The 16,630-nt window shown below is 40.3% G+C and overlaps 1 protein-coding gene across 6 annotated transcripts; it reads left to right on the top strand.

Annotated features, from left to right (window-relative positions):
- The first annotated feature begins 373 nt into the window (after positions 1-373).
- On the top strand, positions 374-13,253 carry LOC113030294 (dixin-like). Of its 6 annotated transcripts, none has more exons than XM_080307088.1 (21): positions 378-747; positions 1,476-1,602; positions 1,803-1,928; positions 2,165-2,396; positions 3,533-3,634; positions 5,987-6,081; positions 6,188-6,291; positions 6,687-6,773; positions 7,050-7,103; positions 7,249-7,299; positions 7,403-7,507; positions 7,630-7,683; positions 7,809-7,880; positions 9,115-9,186; positions 9,297-9,362; positions 9,655-9,804; positions 10,050-10,113; positions 10,196-10,292; positions 11,659-11,767; positions 11,905-11,984; positions 12,063-13,253. In XM_080307088.1, the coding sequence occupies exons 1-21, from the start codon at positions 685-687 to the stop codon at positions 12,070-12,072; spliced, it is 1,920 nt and encodes a 639-aa protein (XP_080163214.1). In that variant the 5' UTR covers positions 378-684; the 3' UTR covers positions 12,073-13,253. The 6 variants fall into 6 exon arrangements, with proteins under 6 accessions (XP_080163215.1, XP_080163214.1, XP_080163216.1 ...); XM_080307090.1 differs by having other exon boundaries at positions 380-747; positions 5,993-6,081; XM_026181614.2 differs by having other exon boundaries at positions 383-747; positions 1,473-1,602; positions 9,658-9,804.
- Positions 13,254-16,630: the final 3,377 nt, after the last annotated feature.

Raw genomic sequence — 16,630 nt, 5'->3', positions numbered from 1 at the left:
CACCATTCAGCCACAAGCTTTTGACCACAGACAGAAAAATAAAAACAGTGATTATCTTATTAAAATACATTGTTCCCCTGGGAAACCTTGGGTCTTCCCCTTGCTGGATTTTGACGCTAAAGCCATCTTAAATACTGCACTCCCTTAATAACGACAGCCTTTCCTGGTAGGACAACACCTCAGGGAACCTGACCCAAACGTGTCAATCGACAGGGCTAAAGGATCTTTGACAGATAAAGAAAGAAATCCTGAGAGGTGCCTTGATTGGTTTTGGCAGCTCCAGTTTTAAGGTCAGTTATAAGGCCTAAACAGTTCTGAAGGTGTCTAAAAACAAAACGTAAATCATAGCGAGGAAAGTAAAAATGACAGTGACTTAGAGGTCATTAAAATGTGTTCATTAGTACTTGATCTGAACGCTTCACGACTTCCGGAAGTCATGTGCATTTTTATTGTGAAACGTTCAACCGGATGTTCCGAGTGTCTAATCTTACTTCACACCGGTCTGCATGCCCGAGTAACGGTAGTCGTTTCCTCAGATCCCCCAATTGTCTGGGTTTGTTGACGTTTGCAGAAGGGCAGCAGTAGTTAGTAACGGGGCTCTGCCCCATGTTTAGACCAGCCGTGTGACAGTCAGCGAAGCTAGCCAGCTAGCTGGCTGGCTTAAATGGGTTTTCGAGTGAGAAGATGATCGCCTCACTCTCGAGAGGAAGTTTGATGGATGAGGTTCTTCACGGAGGCTTCAACGAGGTAACTTTACTCGGCGTTACTACTGCTAATGTTTATTACGTTGTGTTTGTTGTAAATTGTAAAGCGATTAAATTTCTTAAACGTCAGCCGGTAGGACACTGAAGTTAACCTTAGATAAAAATAAAAAAGCATCCTTTATTGTAGTTTGTGCAGCTCAGGTAATGTTGACGCCGTTTTTGCTAATTTCATATGACGGTTGTAAATGAAATAATTGGACAAATAACTGACGTAAGATGTAGTTTTATGCCTGACTTGGATGGCTACAATAACGTTTAACGAAACGGTTGACAGGAAGTGAGACTCGACTGCTACCAAACATCGCAATTAAACATCACAATTAGCGTGAAATGAGCGTTTCTGGTTTGTGGAGATGGGTAGGTTCTTTGTGGCGTATCCCGGACAACAACGGGGTGTCACGTGACTGACCGATACCGGTAAGGATGTGGTAAACCCACGGAGTGTACGAGTGAACCGTGTGAAGTACAATGGGGGAGTATGGTGAACTCTGCACCTCTACTCTGAACGTGAAGGTACATGACTGACTTCACGGAGTAAAAGTAAAATCCATTGGGACAATAGGCGGACCCTGCCCCCTCTCCCCCTGACCCAGTGGCGTAAACAAAGGCACCCGTGTGTTATGCCGTTGTCGCAGGCTTCTTTGGCAGCCAGTCTAATGTGTGTGTTTGTGGTTTGTCGGATTTGTGCATCTGATTGATGGATTGCAGCAGCAGCTGGCAGCATATGTTTCCTGGGTGAACTCTCAGCTGAAGAGGAAACCAGGCTTGAAGCTCATCGCAGACCTCAGGCATGATCTGCAGGATGGGGTTGTGCTCACACAGCTAATCGAGATAGTTGGTAAATACAATTCTGCACACTGACACACAAACAAATGGATGACATGATGAAAAAATAATAGAGGGAAAAAACAAAATAAACCATCAATAAGATGTTGTTTAATTTAGGGTTGAACACAGTCTGTGCTCAACACCTGTTCGTCTTTTTTAACACTTGTTCTTTACATGGCCGTTAATGATGTTTCGTATTCTCTTTGGGAGCTGGGGAGGTGCTGGAGGGAGTGTATGCTGCTCCACAAAACAAAGAGGAGAGCAGGAAGAATGTGGAGGAAGTCTTGCGCTTCATTTCCTCCAGGCACATACGCATGCCTCACATATCCGCAAGAGGTAAACTTACAGAAAACTATGTATTTCCGCTCTTTTTTTCTTTTCTTTATTTCAAGAGTATATGTTCCTAAACTTTCTGTGGCTCATTATTCACAGTTGTAGCCAGGAAGTGTTATTAAAATTAGAACTTAAAGTCCATAAAACACTTGTATCAAATATACGTATTTGTCTATAAGTGTAAACAGTGTCCAAAAGTGTAGGGAAACTCTTAACATGTGCTTCTTTTGTTTTTGCAGACATTGTCGATGGTAATCTGAAATCCGTAATGAGGGTAATTCTGGCATTGGCGGCCCATTTCAAACCAACAGCCAATCACAGGAATGCTTCTGGGAGCGGGAGGAGGTTGACGAGAGGCCATGCCAGTCACAACCCTCTGTCTACTGTTGCTCTAGCTCAGGGTGCCGCTGCTACTCTGGCATCAGCTCGACACGATGCCTCACTGCCCACACATACCGCACGCCTCCACAGGTATGCTGGCCACATGTTGTAAATATAATCATGGGTGTAAACTCTTATCCCCATAGATTACTGTTTAGAATCATGCAGAGGCTGCTTTCCTGTCATTTGCTTTGATGTAGTTCAGACAAATGTAAAGTTTTTGTTGTAAAATTCCTCTGTCCACTTATTTTAATTTGCACCTGAAAGTGGTTACTCTTTTCATACAAGTCAATCAAATGGGCCTACAGATCTAACAGACTAAAGTTAGCCGGCATTGTAGAAAACACCTCAGCATCTGCAGAGGACTTTCACTCACTTTTATAAAACCAACACCATGGAAGTGTCACATGCTTAACTAGTAAATTTTAACCCCACAAAGCCAGTTTTTTTAATGATCATACAGTTGTATGATTGAGTTGTTAAATAATTAATGCACCGCCAGATGTGCAGTGCCTGAAAGCTGTGTTCCAGAAATAATTAAAGATATTTATCGTCAAACTATTTAGCAGCTCTACGTATTTTTTTTAGATTTGAGTGCATTAGAAATCAATTGTGTGTCTTTGTGGAAACTAGCAAATGCATATTTTGAAAGAGTTGTTTTTCAGCACATATGGCTTAATCATTGATGTGTATTTGATAAAAGTAAAGCTGCCGATCATATTTTTTTTTATTTGCACAAGACTTATGTCTTGAAGCTCAAAAAGCTCATTGGTATAAACAGGGCTGTAGCATACAGTCAGGTATGTTATTATTGTTTGCCTGTTTATGAAGTCTGTTGATTTATTTGTGCATTTTTCTTGTCTTAGTTTGTCAGAACTGCAAGAAATTATTCATATTCTAATTAAGTAACTAAGAATCTGGTATTTCAGCTCCTATTCTTTATCTGTGGAGGAAGCAAATAATTAAAGCTTCCTTTTAGTCACATTTCAGCTGAACCTGTGCTCTCTATGGCAGAGTACAGTTGTATCATAAGCCCTAAAAGGGCTGATTCTTAGCTTTAAATGGCACCAGAGATGGTCAGATGTGGAGTGACAGAGCAATAGCTCTGTGGTCTTTGCTGTCCTCTGGTGGAGAAACACCGATCGTCACGTTTCCATCCTCACAAACGCTATAAAATAAAGAATGTCTCTGTGTGCAAGTTGAAAAGCTATTCGGTTGTCTTTCAGTGGCTGTGGATTGGATGGGGAGAAGAGTGTGTGTGTCCGTGCACTGGTTGAACAGTATGAAAGAGGAGCCCCAGATGAACAGGATAACCCTCAGCATAGCAGGTAATTTTGCACAAGCCTGTGTTTGCCATTGCTGTTATAGTCATGCAGGGCAAAAATAAATTTAGCAGACTGAAATTATATTACTAGAAAGCTGTCATATTGCCATGTTTACATAACTCGATGCATATAAAGAGTATTGGCTTTGCTGGCTGAAAGTCATCAAGAGGTTTATTAACCTCCACTATACAAGGTAACAGAGCTTTATTTCTAATTAATTTTATTTGTAGACATATACTTTGTTATATTATCAGGATGAAGCCTCTTACAATAAAATGTTAGAATTATACTACGAGTACTTTGGAGAGGTTCAGCTCAAACCCCAGAGATCACATGAGATTCATTCTTTCTTTCCACAATTTTTTCCTTTAACAATATACTCAGAAATACTCAGTCCACCTATCTGTGCATATATAACATTATAGTATTATAGCTGATATCTAGAAGCTTTAATACTATAAACATCAAACTTCAATGAAAGCCCACTCAGAGATGTTTACACAGGCACTCCCTGTTTTTAATATTATGAGACATGTACATCCAGACTAGGCCTAAATTGTTTGTGTCAACAATGCCCCTGACCTTTATCAGAGACCCCGCTTCTGTCTATTAGTTTTATTTGACAGAGTGATGTGATTAAATGTTGTTTTTTAAAAGTATTTTTACATTAGAGAGGGCCTTTTAGCTGCTAACTTATTTAGGGTTGTTACAGTGATGGATCCACAGTTTGATTTTACGCTGAATGCTCTTTCATTCAGACTTGGGATCATCACTAGGAGTAGACTGGCTTGTGAGCCTCTGAGGCTGGGTGTGTGTATTTTCAAGGGATCAGTAACTTGAAAGTAACATTTGAAGATCAGCAAATCTTTCTAATAAAAGGCCGACAACAAACTATTAGCTATATAGTTAGGTAGCCATGCACTACAGGCTTGACTTAAAACACTACTTTTCCAAGTTTTCTCTCCTAAATTTGCCACTTTTATCTGTAAAAGTATCTGAATGTTAGTGTTACATGCAGCACTGTTTATGTAAATTTGATATCTGTCATTTTTAAAACTTATTTTTCAGCAGTTTAAAAACAGAAAACCACATTTTTGTGGTGTGTGTGTTTTACTTTGCAGAAACTGCCTGACAGAGCATATGACTTTGGTCTTAGCGCTGCAAGTTTTGTTCTCTCTCTGTGTGTGTGTGTGTGTGTGTGTGTGTGTGTGTGTGTGTGTGTGTGTGTGTGTGTGTGTGTGTGTGTGTGTGTGAGAGAGGGAGAAAGAAAGAGAGAGTGTTTTAGTACATCTGAGCAAACCACAGGCAGATGACAGGGGAAAAAAATCAACCTTTGTCTTCTCAAATCACATGTCCATTTTGAAGTTATGTGATCATATTTTTAGTTAGTTATTTTTAGAGTGAGGGTTGAATTAATTGATTATTTGTAGTCCAGTGGGGGTTTGTCTTCTCAGAGAGACACTGATTCATCAGAGATATAAATAAAACCCGATGCTGCCATCCTTCCCATATGTTGCTCATTTGAGAGATACTAAGCTGCTGCGCTGATTGCCATGGTTACCCTTAGCTAGCTAGAGGCTGGGGAGCGGATGTTTCAGCATGAGGAGATTCACAAATTGCCATTAGTTTGTCTTAGCTGTAGATGCTAGACTCTTGCAGACAAAGTCAACTACTTGGAGTTGTTAAGTACCAGCTGAAGCGACCATAGCTCGCTATGGGGGGTGCACAGATAAAATGGTAAGGCAAGAAACTGATGCTGTGTGGGTTTGTGGTGATTCCTGAGGTTTGTGTGACGTTATGTGTGTTGTAGCATAACTGAAAGTTTGGTTAGTTCAAGTGGATTTTGACCCCTTCAGGCTCCTTTTCCTCCAGGATGTGAGACAAGACATTTATCTGCAAGGATTTATAAAAGAGACACCCTGGTAGCAGTTTACATGCTTTGCTTACGACATGTTTACAGTGCTTTGTGCATGATAACTGTCACTTTTGTCTCGTGGTTGTTGTGTTTTTTTTCTCATGCTGCTAAAAATGCAAATATGTGTTATGAAGGACATGCAGTAAGAACCTGAAACAAAGATATGTGAGTCAGCATTAAATGGAGTGTCATACATGGTGTAAAGTAATATTTTATATATATATATATATATATATATATATATTTATTTATTTATTTTCTGGAGAGGAGGCTGTTGGTCTCTGCTATCCTACAGAAAAGTGTAGCTTCTCTGTAGGTGTGCAAAATAGAGCTGACAGAGAGTTAAACGAATGAAAAATATTTAAAATCTTTATGTAGGTGCACAAATCTACATGCTTCTGTAGTGCAAGATGATTAATAAGTGTTTTGTCCTTTATGAGCCTCAGCTCTGTTAGTCCGCTGTCATCACCAAGAGCTCCACCGAGCAGCCACTCAGACAGGCAGGAGCAAGACCAGGAGCAACAGCAAAGCAGTGGTGAGACACAACTCGTCACTTCAGGTTCATTTCTAAATTTCTCCAAATTTCCCACTGACATCACAGTGACACTGTGTTATTTGTTTGTACACGTGTGCGCGTGTAGCCGAGTCATCTCAAGTTGCAGTGGAGATGGCATGGGGGGACTCTCTCAATGATACTTTGGAGAAAGAGGTGCAGGAGACACGAAAAATGGTGTCTGCATTACAGGTGTGTTCATCATAAACCTCCATGTTTGATCACTGATGTGCTTCTTCGCATATTGTGAAACACTGCTTGTATTTTGCTCATGTTTTCGTACATATAGTAAAAGAAGGCTTCAGGTGATTTTTGAGATTTCTTGTTAAAAGAACTGTGTGGGGGTCATGGTTCAGTTCCCTGCACTGGGCCAGAACACACTACCCTAAACAACATAAACATGCAAGGTCCTGTTTATGTCGTTTACCTACTGACTTTTACTTGATGCAGGATTGTAATGCAATTCTTAGTAGCTTTTATTTTAGTTCTTAACATACACCGTGCACACAGCTGCACTGCCTCATAAGGCAACCTGCCAGCTAATGTAACACCGTGCAAACTGCTGTCACATGTGTGTGCCTTTGTAGGCTCTGCTGCTGCGTGGTTCGCTGCCCGAGGACGAGCAGGATGCGTCTTTGACTTTGGAACAAGGGAACACGTCTGAACAGCAGCTGGTAATAATGGTTTCTTTTTCTTAGTTTTTCCTCTCACATTTGTTGCCTTTATTTCATCCCTGCTGTCTGCTCTCTGTCTTGCTGTCTCTCTTTCTCTGTCATTCCTGTGTCATTTTCGTCTTCAACCCTTTGTGTTCACTACAGATCACGTTACTGTTTCATAGCTGTGGTTTTTGTGTGCGCGCATGTCTCAGAGGGTGACACGGGTATCAATTTCACTGTTTTCTCACTCCATTGCAGTTCTCACACACATTCCCTCTTTCTCCTTTTTTCCAGGTAGTCATTCGCAGTCGTTTAGATCAGAGTATGGAGGAAGCTCAAGAGCTGAAGGTACAGTTACTTTTTACAAGGTTTTTTTAATGTCACTGTTTTCTCCTCTTGTTTTTGTTGGGAAACATGACACCTAGAATGGATTTGTGGCGAAACACACTGCGATTAATTATTAACATTATTAACGATGTGTTTGCTGCTTCAGAGGGAACTGTTGTGCTGTAAGCAGGAAGTGAGGAGCCTGCAGGGAGTCAAGGTGGGACAAATCTAGACCCAGTTAATGATCTTAGTGCTTAGTTGAAAATGATTCTAGTTGTATTGAAAAAGTGCCGACTTTCTGTTGGGTTGTTGTTGTGCAGGACGCCCAGCAGCAGAGACTGTGCACTCAGGAGGCGCTGATACTGCAGATGAAGCAAGAGCTGCTCAGAGCCAGCATGACGAAGGATGAACTCGACAGCAAAAATGTACAATACAATACGATTCCATTTTTATAGCATAAAGTCAGAGTCCTGTTTACAAGAAAGTTGGGCACTTTGCATTATAGATGTGTAATGCACAGTCCCTCATCCGTGGAAATGTGTTGCAGGCAGAGCTACAGTGGAAGCTGGAGGAATGCAACAGGCTGTGGGCTGAATGCAAGGTGAGCTACTCTAGTTTATTATTTGAGTCTCACTTTAGCATTTATCATGACAACACATTTGTGCAATAAGGTTTGACTAAATGTAGAGCCACATATTTCCTCTTTGGTTGGTTGGGCGTGAGCAGAAGGAGGTCGCTCAGAAGGACAGACTTCTACAGCAACTCAAACACAAGCTCGAAGAAAGCCAGGACATGCAGGTGTGAAGCTCTCTCTCTCTCTCTGCCTGTTGACAAGATGTCTTGATTAATGGAGAAGTATTAATCAGTCTTTTTAACCACATGTCAATTAAACCACTGCCTGAAACATAGCTTTAGATAGGAAGTCCTCTTAAGTAGATCTATGAACTCATCCTTATAAGTAACTTCAATTTCCTCCTGAAGTTTCTTTAACTTAAAATAAGATAACAAGACTTTCTGTCTAGCATTCACAATGATGAACGAATCTTGGGTTTCAGACCAAGTATACCAAGGCATGCAGACCGGAGCAGTCAGAGAACCAACGACCTTTAGATATTCCTTGGAGAGTCAGCGCTTGTTTGCATGTATAGCTCTAGAATTGCTGCAGTTATCTGAGTAATGGATGAGCAATCAAAGGAACCATAACTGATTTAAAGAAACATTTGCAGTTTCACTGTACCAGCGGTGCGTATATGGCGCACCTTTGAGACAAAGAAAAGCAGCAGTTAAATGGTGAGTGGTGAGTTTGGAGTTATCGGACAAGAGGGCTGCCTGCTGTTGGTGTGTTTCTGAGCCAGGTGCTGAGCCGTGGTGAGGAAATCAGATGTGTCTGTATCTTCATAGAGATTGCCAGGCCTGGCGATCTCTATGAAGATTTTTGGTTACATTTTTATATGTTTTGGAGATGCATGCAAAGGTGGCCAATCACAAATGTTTGTCCTTCAAATGAGTTGGCAGTGATGTGTGACTTCCTTGGACTGACCTGCTTGAGGTTTAAACAGTACATACATATTTGTACTTTTCATATCATTTGTATTCTTATAACATCAAACATCACAATTTAATCTGTAAGATTCATCAAGATGATACTACTTGATTTTTAATATATTGAAGCAAACGATCATGTTGAATGAAATTAAAGATGGTGTTTGCAGAAAAGTTTCTCTCAGTTTATCAGACTGTCGCATATCTAGGATATGAAACTGATTCTCCTGGAGATTAGTTGTTAAACCCAGTGTCAACAGGCTTGAGGTTAGCCAAGAGGGTGCTCTTAGGCATTGTGGTCATGCTTGTTGAATATTGAGCTGATCTATGCAAGTTGGAAACAGAAGTTCTGGCTTCCTGGGGTCATAAAATGCTTACACATTCTTAGTTTAAAGAAGTCTTTGTGGCTATCACAGTTTATTCAGGGCTCTGTCAATGATTGCCTGCAAGCACTACATCATATTGATTACATTAATTCGTGATTTGGCAGAATGAACTACAAAGAGAGTTGGAGCATAAAAACAGCATGCTGCAGGAGCTGATGAGCAGAGATCCACAAGAGGTAGTATTTTTCTACATCGGTCCTTTAAGCAGGATGATTTTATGTTCTGTCTGCCTCAAACATAAGTTCAGAGTTGCAATAAACAGCTGATTATTCCTCTTTCTTTTCAGATTCCCACCAGTGCAGAAAATAATGGCTGTTCTTACCCTGGAAATCCTGCTCCTTCTGTGTCTGGCGTAAATATTATTTTTTGTCAATAAGACTTCTCAGTATTTTGGCTGATTGCTTTACACTTGAAATGTCATAAACCCGTATTCTAAATTTTAGACCAGCAAGTTCTTTGAAATGCTGAGATAATGTGATAAGATTGTTTGAGCATTGATCACTGCTGATCAAATGATTACCCAGAAGGCACTATGCTTCAAAATAGAGTTTCTGTGATATAACAAACGTCGAATATATGCAGAAATAGCAGTGTAAACAAGCACGAGGGGGTTTAGCTCAGTTTGTTTGTTTGTGCTCTGTCAGCAGGCAGAAGAAGTTCAGCTGCTCAGAGATGCACTTCGGAGTTTGAGGAACAACTTCAGAGACCACGACCCGCAGCATCATACACTGGACACCCTGGAGCAGGGCATTGTATCACTCATTGACAGGCTGCATGTTCTGCACACGCAGAGGGTACAAATACCATGCATTCACAGAACACCTGATAAATTAGTCTTATGAGTTTAGTTAGTACCTGTGCCTTGTGGGTTAAAAGCTCAAACTGTGTGGTGTCACGAGTCGATTGGCGAGTCTGCTGTAACTAAAAGTAGCTGCTGACTTGTTAAACTATCAGCTGATGATCACTTTAAAATCAGATTTTTACCCTGAATTTTTATTGAAGATTCAAAGAGGGTTTTTGTTTTGGTAATTTTATCCAGGGAAGGGGGAAATCTCCGAGATGCAAAGCCCAACACGGAGATTTGGACTCGTCGTCTTCCACAAGTAAGAGCCTTTAGTGTGTCCTAGCTTCACAGCCATACAATGTAATCATTTTACTGATTGTGTTCTTGTTGTTTTGTTATAGACAATTGTCAGTCCCACAGTGGTTCATCTTCCTCCACAAAAATCCTTTATTTTACTGGAAAATCCCCAACGCCTTCAATGATCACTATACCGAAGAGGTTTGTGTGTTTATAGACGAGTGTGATAATGTTACACAGCAACAATTGAAAGAATATACTAACTGTACTGCTAGCTACACTGACTGAAGTGCTTCACACCTTAGACTGTATTTAAAAGATGGTTATTTTGGGTCTCTATAGTGTCATAAACCTGCAATCTTTCTAATGGCCAACAGGAGGCATGGTTAGAAAAGAAGTTTGATTGTGTAGAAGTCTGAGAACACAGACCCGTCCTTTGACCTATGACCTCAGGAAACACTTTCCCAATGAGTTTATGACTTCAAATCATTAGTTTCACACCTTATTGAATATAACATGATCATTTTGGAAATTATGGACTCTGTTGGCCTCCGTATCCTTGTCAGACCCACCTTTTACGTGCCACATCATATTGACAACGAACAAAATGCTTCTCAAATAGGGTTGTGCGCTATGACCAAAATCTCATATCCCGATATAAGACATCTATCGTACCGATAACGATATAAATCACAAAAATGTAACATTTTCTGTAAATTCTGTGAATCTCGGGCAGCTCGTCTTGCGGGAAGTGTTTCCAGCTGCGCGTCATGTAGCTGGAGTTGAGTGTTTTAACAGATGTATGAAACGATACATTTTTAGACATAAGTTGTAAAGGCCGCCGTTTTTATTACACGGCGTGCTGCGGGGAAAAGCCTGTTCTAACATTTGAATCTAAGGTTTATTTTTTAGCACCTGGCGGCTCTTTTTTAATTCTCATCCGTAAATAATCTGCTCTTTCACGTGATTCAGTTTATTTTGAAAAGTCTCAACAGGATCTTGAGCTTTATTGTGAAAGGTTTATGTGGAACATAAACAAGCGGACATGCGATGTTGTTACCGTCGTTGTTGCTAACCACAATGCATAAAAACAGGCGCTTGTCCGTCCGTAGTGTGGTTATATAAAATCTAAGAGAAAGAGAGAACTGTAAGAAATTAATATAGCCACTACAGTGACCATCAAAACGATGAAAAAATATTGCCGTAAACAGTTTATTTTGCGACACCACGAAACAAACGATAGCGTAAAATGAAACGATAGACGTTTTTATATCATCACCTGATATATATCGTTATATCGAACAGCCCTATTCTCAAAATGCTTAACAAAATGTGGCTGCTTCCATCTTCTGTATACAGTCTATGCCCGAGACTTAGTATTTCTATTCAGCGTACTCTTAGATTGGCTTATCTGATTTTGTGAAATCAGCCTGTGAGAGACAACGTATCCAATCACCTGCCCTTTCCAATTCCCATATGCTTCAGTGTAGTAAACTGTGTCAGGTCAGGCCAAGAAATTCGAAAATTATAATTAGCGTGACACAGTTTCTTTGCTTGTGTTGTCCAGGCTGGGTGAGGTGACTCTCAAGGACGTTAAGGCAGCTGTTGATCGAGAGGGAAACTACAGGTATCACTTTAAAGCCCTGGACCCAGAGTTTGGCACTGTGAAAGAAGAGGTGAGAAAAAGCAGCACAAGTGTAAAATCAAATCTGGTGCACACTGCTGAGGGTTTGTTGTTATTATTACCTAATATGCTAAATAATCCTATAATTTCTTGTACTAAAAACTAATTAGTCTTTACTCTTGCCTGCAGGTATTCCTGGATGAAGCAATTGTTCCAGGTTGGGAAGGAAAAATAGTGGCCTGGTTAGAAGAGGATTGTGGTGAGGAAAGGTAATGGCATGATCCATCTGTCTCTGTTTGTTCCCCTAAATCTCAGTGTTGGGGAGCTAATTATGTTTTCTGTCTCAGGCCGCTGTAGGTTCAAACTGAGAGGCTTTCGACACTTTTTACTGTGATCCCAGAGGCACATTAAGGCAGCAAAGGCACAAGTGGACTGGACCTTCTATCAAAATACTGTAGGAGCACCAGGTTTGGGTTCATTGTAACTGATGTCCATAATAGTGTAAAAGTCAGTGCCTTATACGGTGAAGCTATTTATGGACTCAGAAATAACATTTTAAAGGACCCGTCGAAAACCACAGTAGCGTTGTTGTTTCACCACAACTACAGAACATTTACTGTAGTCACTGTTTAGTTTTTATTACTTGTTCATCAGTGTTGCCTTCAAAGAGACACCACCAGATTACATGTTACAAATTTATGTTTTCTGTTATGTCCTCGGGTACGTTACAGTTTCCATTACTATAAGCTGTTACCTTCAGATAAAGAAATGGGGGGGGGGGGGGGTGTTGTTGTACATGTTTTGCGCTCTGATTTGTCTAAACTGTGGTCGACAAAATATAGAGAGACAAGACACGGCTGTATTTCTGTGTTTCGTGTTAGTTACGTATGATGGCATGGCAGTCAAAAGGACTCATTTGTGAACTAAATCAAGAGGAGAGTTGAATGTGGCTTTGTAGCCAATCGGCGTGCCTTGTAAGCATGCTCAGATTGAACTTCTGATAGTAAAAACGCATTTTGTGTAAATTTGTGTCTTCACTATGCCTTTAAATATATTCATTTTATGCCTGCTGTTTGTTTAAAGAGATTATGAACCGAGGATGTCCCTCCTCTGGTCGAAATATGCTCTGGATGTGAATTTTACATCAGAACGTTCACAGGATCCTTGTTCTGTAACATTTAGCCATCTTTCTTTTTACTGTGTGCGGGTGTATGTGTGTGCGCACACACAGATGTGTGTGTTTGGGAAGTTAAACTGGTTGTCACACATGTCATTGTTTCTCCCTGCCCCTGTCTTGCCATTTGGAATAAACTCCTACAGAATCCAGCAGAATCCATGCAGACGTCTGTTTATTAACTCCTGCTTGAATACCACGACTGGCTGTACTGTAGAATGTAGAAATATACTGGTGAGAGGATTATTGAACACCTGAGCTGTTTGCTAAAAGTTATTTTTTAAGTGAATACTGTCTGTTAACAGCTTTTATTGTACGTTAGGTATTTTTGAAATAAAACCTGAGACTGTTTTTTTTAAAGAAATGTGTTGTTCCCGTTTTTATATTGCACATGCAATACATTTCCATGAATATCAATGTCTTTATTATTGATTTCATCTGAGATGAACTGGGATTGCAATGGGTTCACTCATTCCAACTGAGACAGAACATATTAGGTTAATCTCTTTCATGATTGGTCAAGTTCTGATTATTTTCTTCATTTTTTCGGTGAATAAATGTCAAGGCGTTGCAAGTTGTCTTCCTGTTTGTCGGAGCCGAAGGTGATTTTAATTAGTGAAGTAAAGCAGATAATGATGGTCTCAAATGCATTTTCAGTTCATTTAATAGTTTAATCATAAATTATAATTGCAAGTCTGGACTCAACCCTAAACACTGTGAAACCAGGACTAAAATAAAAAGCATAAAACCAGAGCTTAGAGGTTAAAAACTTAAAATCAGTGTTACCCTCATTGTGTTGACTACTATCACACAGAATTAGATGGATTGAAAGATTTGCTAATTCTTGAAAAGAGCAGAATTCTTGAAACAGAGTTAATTGAACAGATTCATATAAACAGAAAAACAACATCTTAACACAAAGAAAAGCAAAACAACCCCGGGGTGAAAAGCCTTAAACACATGTAGGTCAAAAGTCAACAAAGACAAAAACTCTCGGGCATATCAGGGCTCTTATTTATTTGTGAGGAGTCACCAACTCCTCCTTCTTTTGTTTTGTAGCTTTGTATACTTTGCATTTAAATTTATTAAATTCCCATCTTTTATTTCCCTGACTGAGTCCAAATCTTTTTCATAAAACACAGTTAGCTAGTACTTTGATCAGTATGTAATTTTACACCGTTTTGTGTCCTTCATTATAGTCGACACATCACTTTCTGGACACTCCTGCTGGACTCTATCATCCATTGTCTTTATAGTTATTTGACAGGTCTGTGACGTGTTAGATATGAAATGATGATTATTTCACTTATAATAGGACTGCCCCATCCAACTTGGCAGTTCTTCACTTCTTAACCCAGATGCACTGCCAAGAATAGACTCTAAATCTCACTTCTACCACTTCAGTCAGTCTGTGCTATAGAAACAGCCGATACAGCACAAAAAACGACCAGGTGCATCTTCATATCAGCCATATTCTACCAACCATAAGGCATAATTTCCACCAGGTTCCTCTATGTTGGTAACTGGCTCCCATGTTTCATGTTTGTTCTCTTAAGTGCTCTGCTTATGCTGTTATCTCTTGCTCTAGTTGCTCCCGGATACTTCATGGCGCATGATTGAGACTCACCTCTGGGATTCTGTTTTCATACCTGCTCTCTGGGAATTCCTTGGCGCCTCACCTGCATGCCCTCCTGCCCACTCATCACCTCAGACCCAACTGAACTCAGGTCAGCCATCTCACACTCACGAATCCTCCTGGACTCACGCCACCTCTATCACTCCTCCTGCAAGTAAGCTAGGAAAAACTGTCATACTCACCTTCTCTTAAACTCACCCTTGGCTCCCGTTCTAACTCCATTCTCCTCTCTCCCAAGTGTGACCATTACATACCAGCCATGCTCCAGTTACCTTCACTGTCACTGTCCCGTTTCTCTGGTTGCTCATAGCTACGTCACCACGCCATGTTTACCAAACCACTGTATTTTGTCACTGCTAATTGTTACCTCTATCCTCTTTAGTCCTTTCTTGTGTGATGAAAATAAAGGCTTTAATATTCTTTGTTGTCTGGGTCTGCTTTCTGGGTCCAACTTGAGGCTTGATTACGATACATACAGTATGTCAAGTGTGGCAAAGGAAGTGTTTGTACTCCTGGTGCTTCATGAAAACTGACACGACAGAACGTTTATCGTCTGTGGGATAAACACTGAGATTTCCTGGAGGTTTGGATGTACATTTAAAATGGAGTACAATAAAATGATCAATTATCAAGATACACAGAATAAATACAAAGAAATATAAAAAACGACAGTAAGCAGTGTGAAGCCACTTATGAAAATGTAATATATCTTATTGCAAAAAAGTGTGTGGGGTACCGAGTCTATAGTGAGTAGAAACTTACTGTAATGTCACAAGTGGGAGGAGGGTTCAGTGATAGCCGCTGGGTAGAAGCTGTTCTTTAATCTGGCAGTGGGTGAATTCAGTAACCTGTACCGTTTCCCAGGGAGGAGCAGAGTGAACAGACCAGTGGATGTCCTCCAGAGGCGGCAGGTGCTGGCCGATGATGCCCTGAACAGTTTTTATCACCTTGTGGAGAGTTTCTCTGTCTGCTGCTGAGCAGTTCCCAAACCAGACTGTTATACAGTACGTCAGGAGGCTTTATATTGAGCAGAGGTAGAAAGACTCTAATAGATTTGCAGACAGGTGGGCCTTCTTTAGTATTCTGAGGAAATAAAGTCTCTGTTGTGCCTTTTTAATAATAGGAGCACCGTTCGTTGTCCATTTAAGGACCTCCCAGAAATATAAAGCAAGCACCCTCTCTACGTCAACCCCTGATTCCAGTGGCCTGAGCGCCCCTCGCTGTCGCTTGAAATCAATGATTTCTCTCTTCTTTTTTTTTAATGTTCAGGGAAAGGTTATTATAACAGCACCAATCAGATGCTTTAATTATTTTGTGGATATGTGATATCAGCAGAGATGGGAAGTAATGAAGGACAAAGCTTAAAACCATTCAAGGTTAAGCTGTGATTTTTTCTGTTTATAATTAACACTTTGTGAGTTTTTATGTCAAATAATAGCTGATGAGCTTTATCTCCATATTCTACCAGTTGGTGGTGGTAATGCATCATCATTTGAATATACTAATAACAGAGTTACATTAACTGATGATACTTAGTTTAAACAATCATTCACCACACATTTATTTAACTCAGCTTGTTAACTAAGCATCACTCCATTAGCAACTGAACTAAACTGTATATTCTGAGTAAACTTAACTTTTTTATTTCTTAAAAATAAAAATATACCTTTCAATCAATAGAGGTTGGTGGTGTACCAGGGGCAGGGGGGTGACTTCTGAACTGGTTTTTCCTCTTCTCTGCTTCATCTGTGGGGGAGGGAAAAGAAACAGAAACCCCCAAGACAACAGTAACTGATTTCAAGTTTAGTTGTCCTGGCAGTTGAACAGAAATTGTAATGTCGGTGAAATGGATTCAGTTTTGTTTACTGATATTTTGCAGTATTGAAGGTCTGAAGATTGGCCTCCCTCCATTCGCCAACCTCTAGCTCCCTTGTTAAAGAGAGAATGTGTAGTTTTAAGCCTCCTATTATTTCAGCAGACACGTTTCTGCTCACATAGTTCATATTTGTGAGTTACCTTAGTTTCATCTATGAGCTCACTGCACACCAGATTTTGTGATCGCCGTACACAAAGGGTTGTGCGTTTTATGAGACTGTGGCATCCCA

The sequence above is a fragment of the Astatotilapia calliptera genome, chromosome 10 (genome assembly GCF_964374335.1).
Source record: "Astatotilapia calliptera chromosome 10, fAstCal68.1, whole genome shotgun sequence".
Taxonomy (NCBI): Eukaryota; Metazoa; Chordata; class Actinopteri; order Cichliformes; family Cichlidae; genus Astatotilapia; species Astatotilapia calliptera.
The sequence above is the reverse complement of the archived record's forward strand: the minus strand, read 5'-3'. Positions and strand labels throughout refer to the sequence as shown.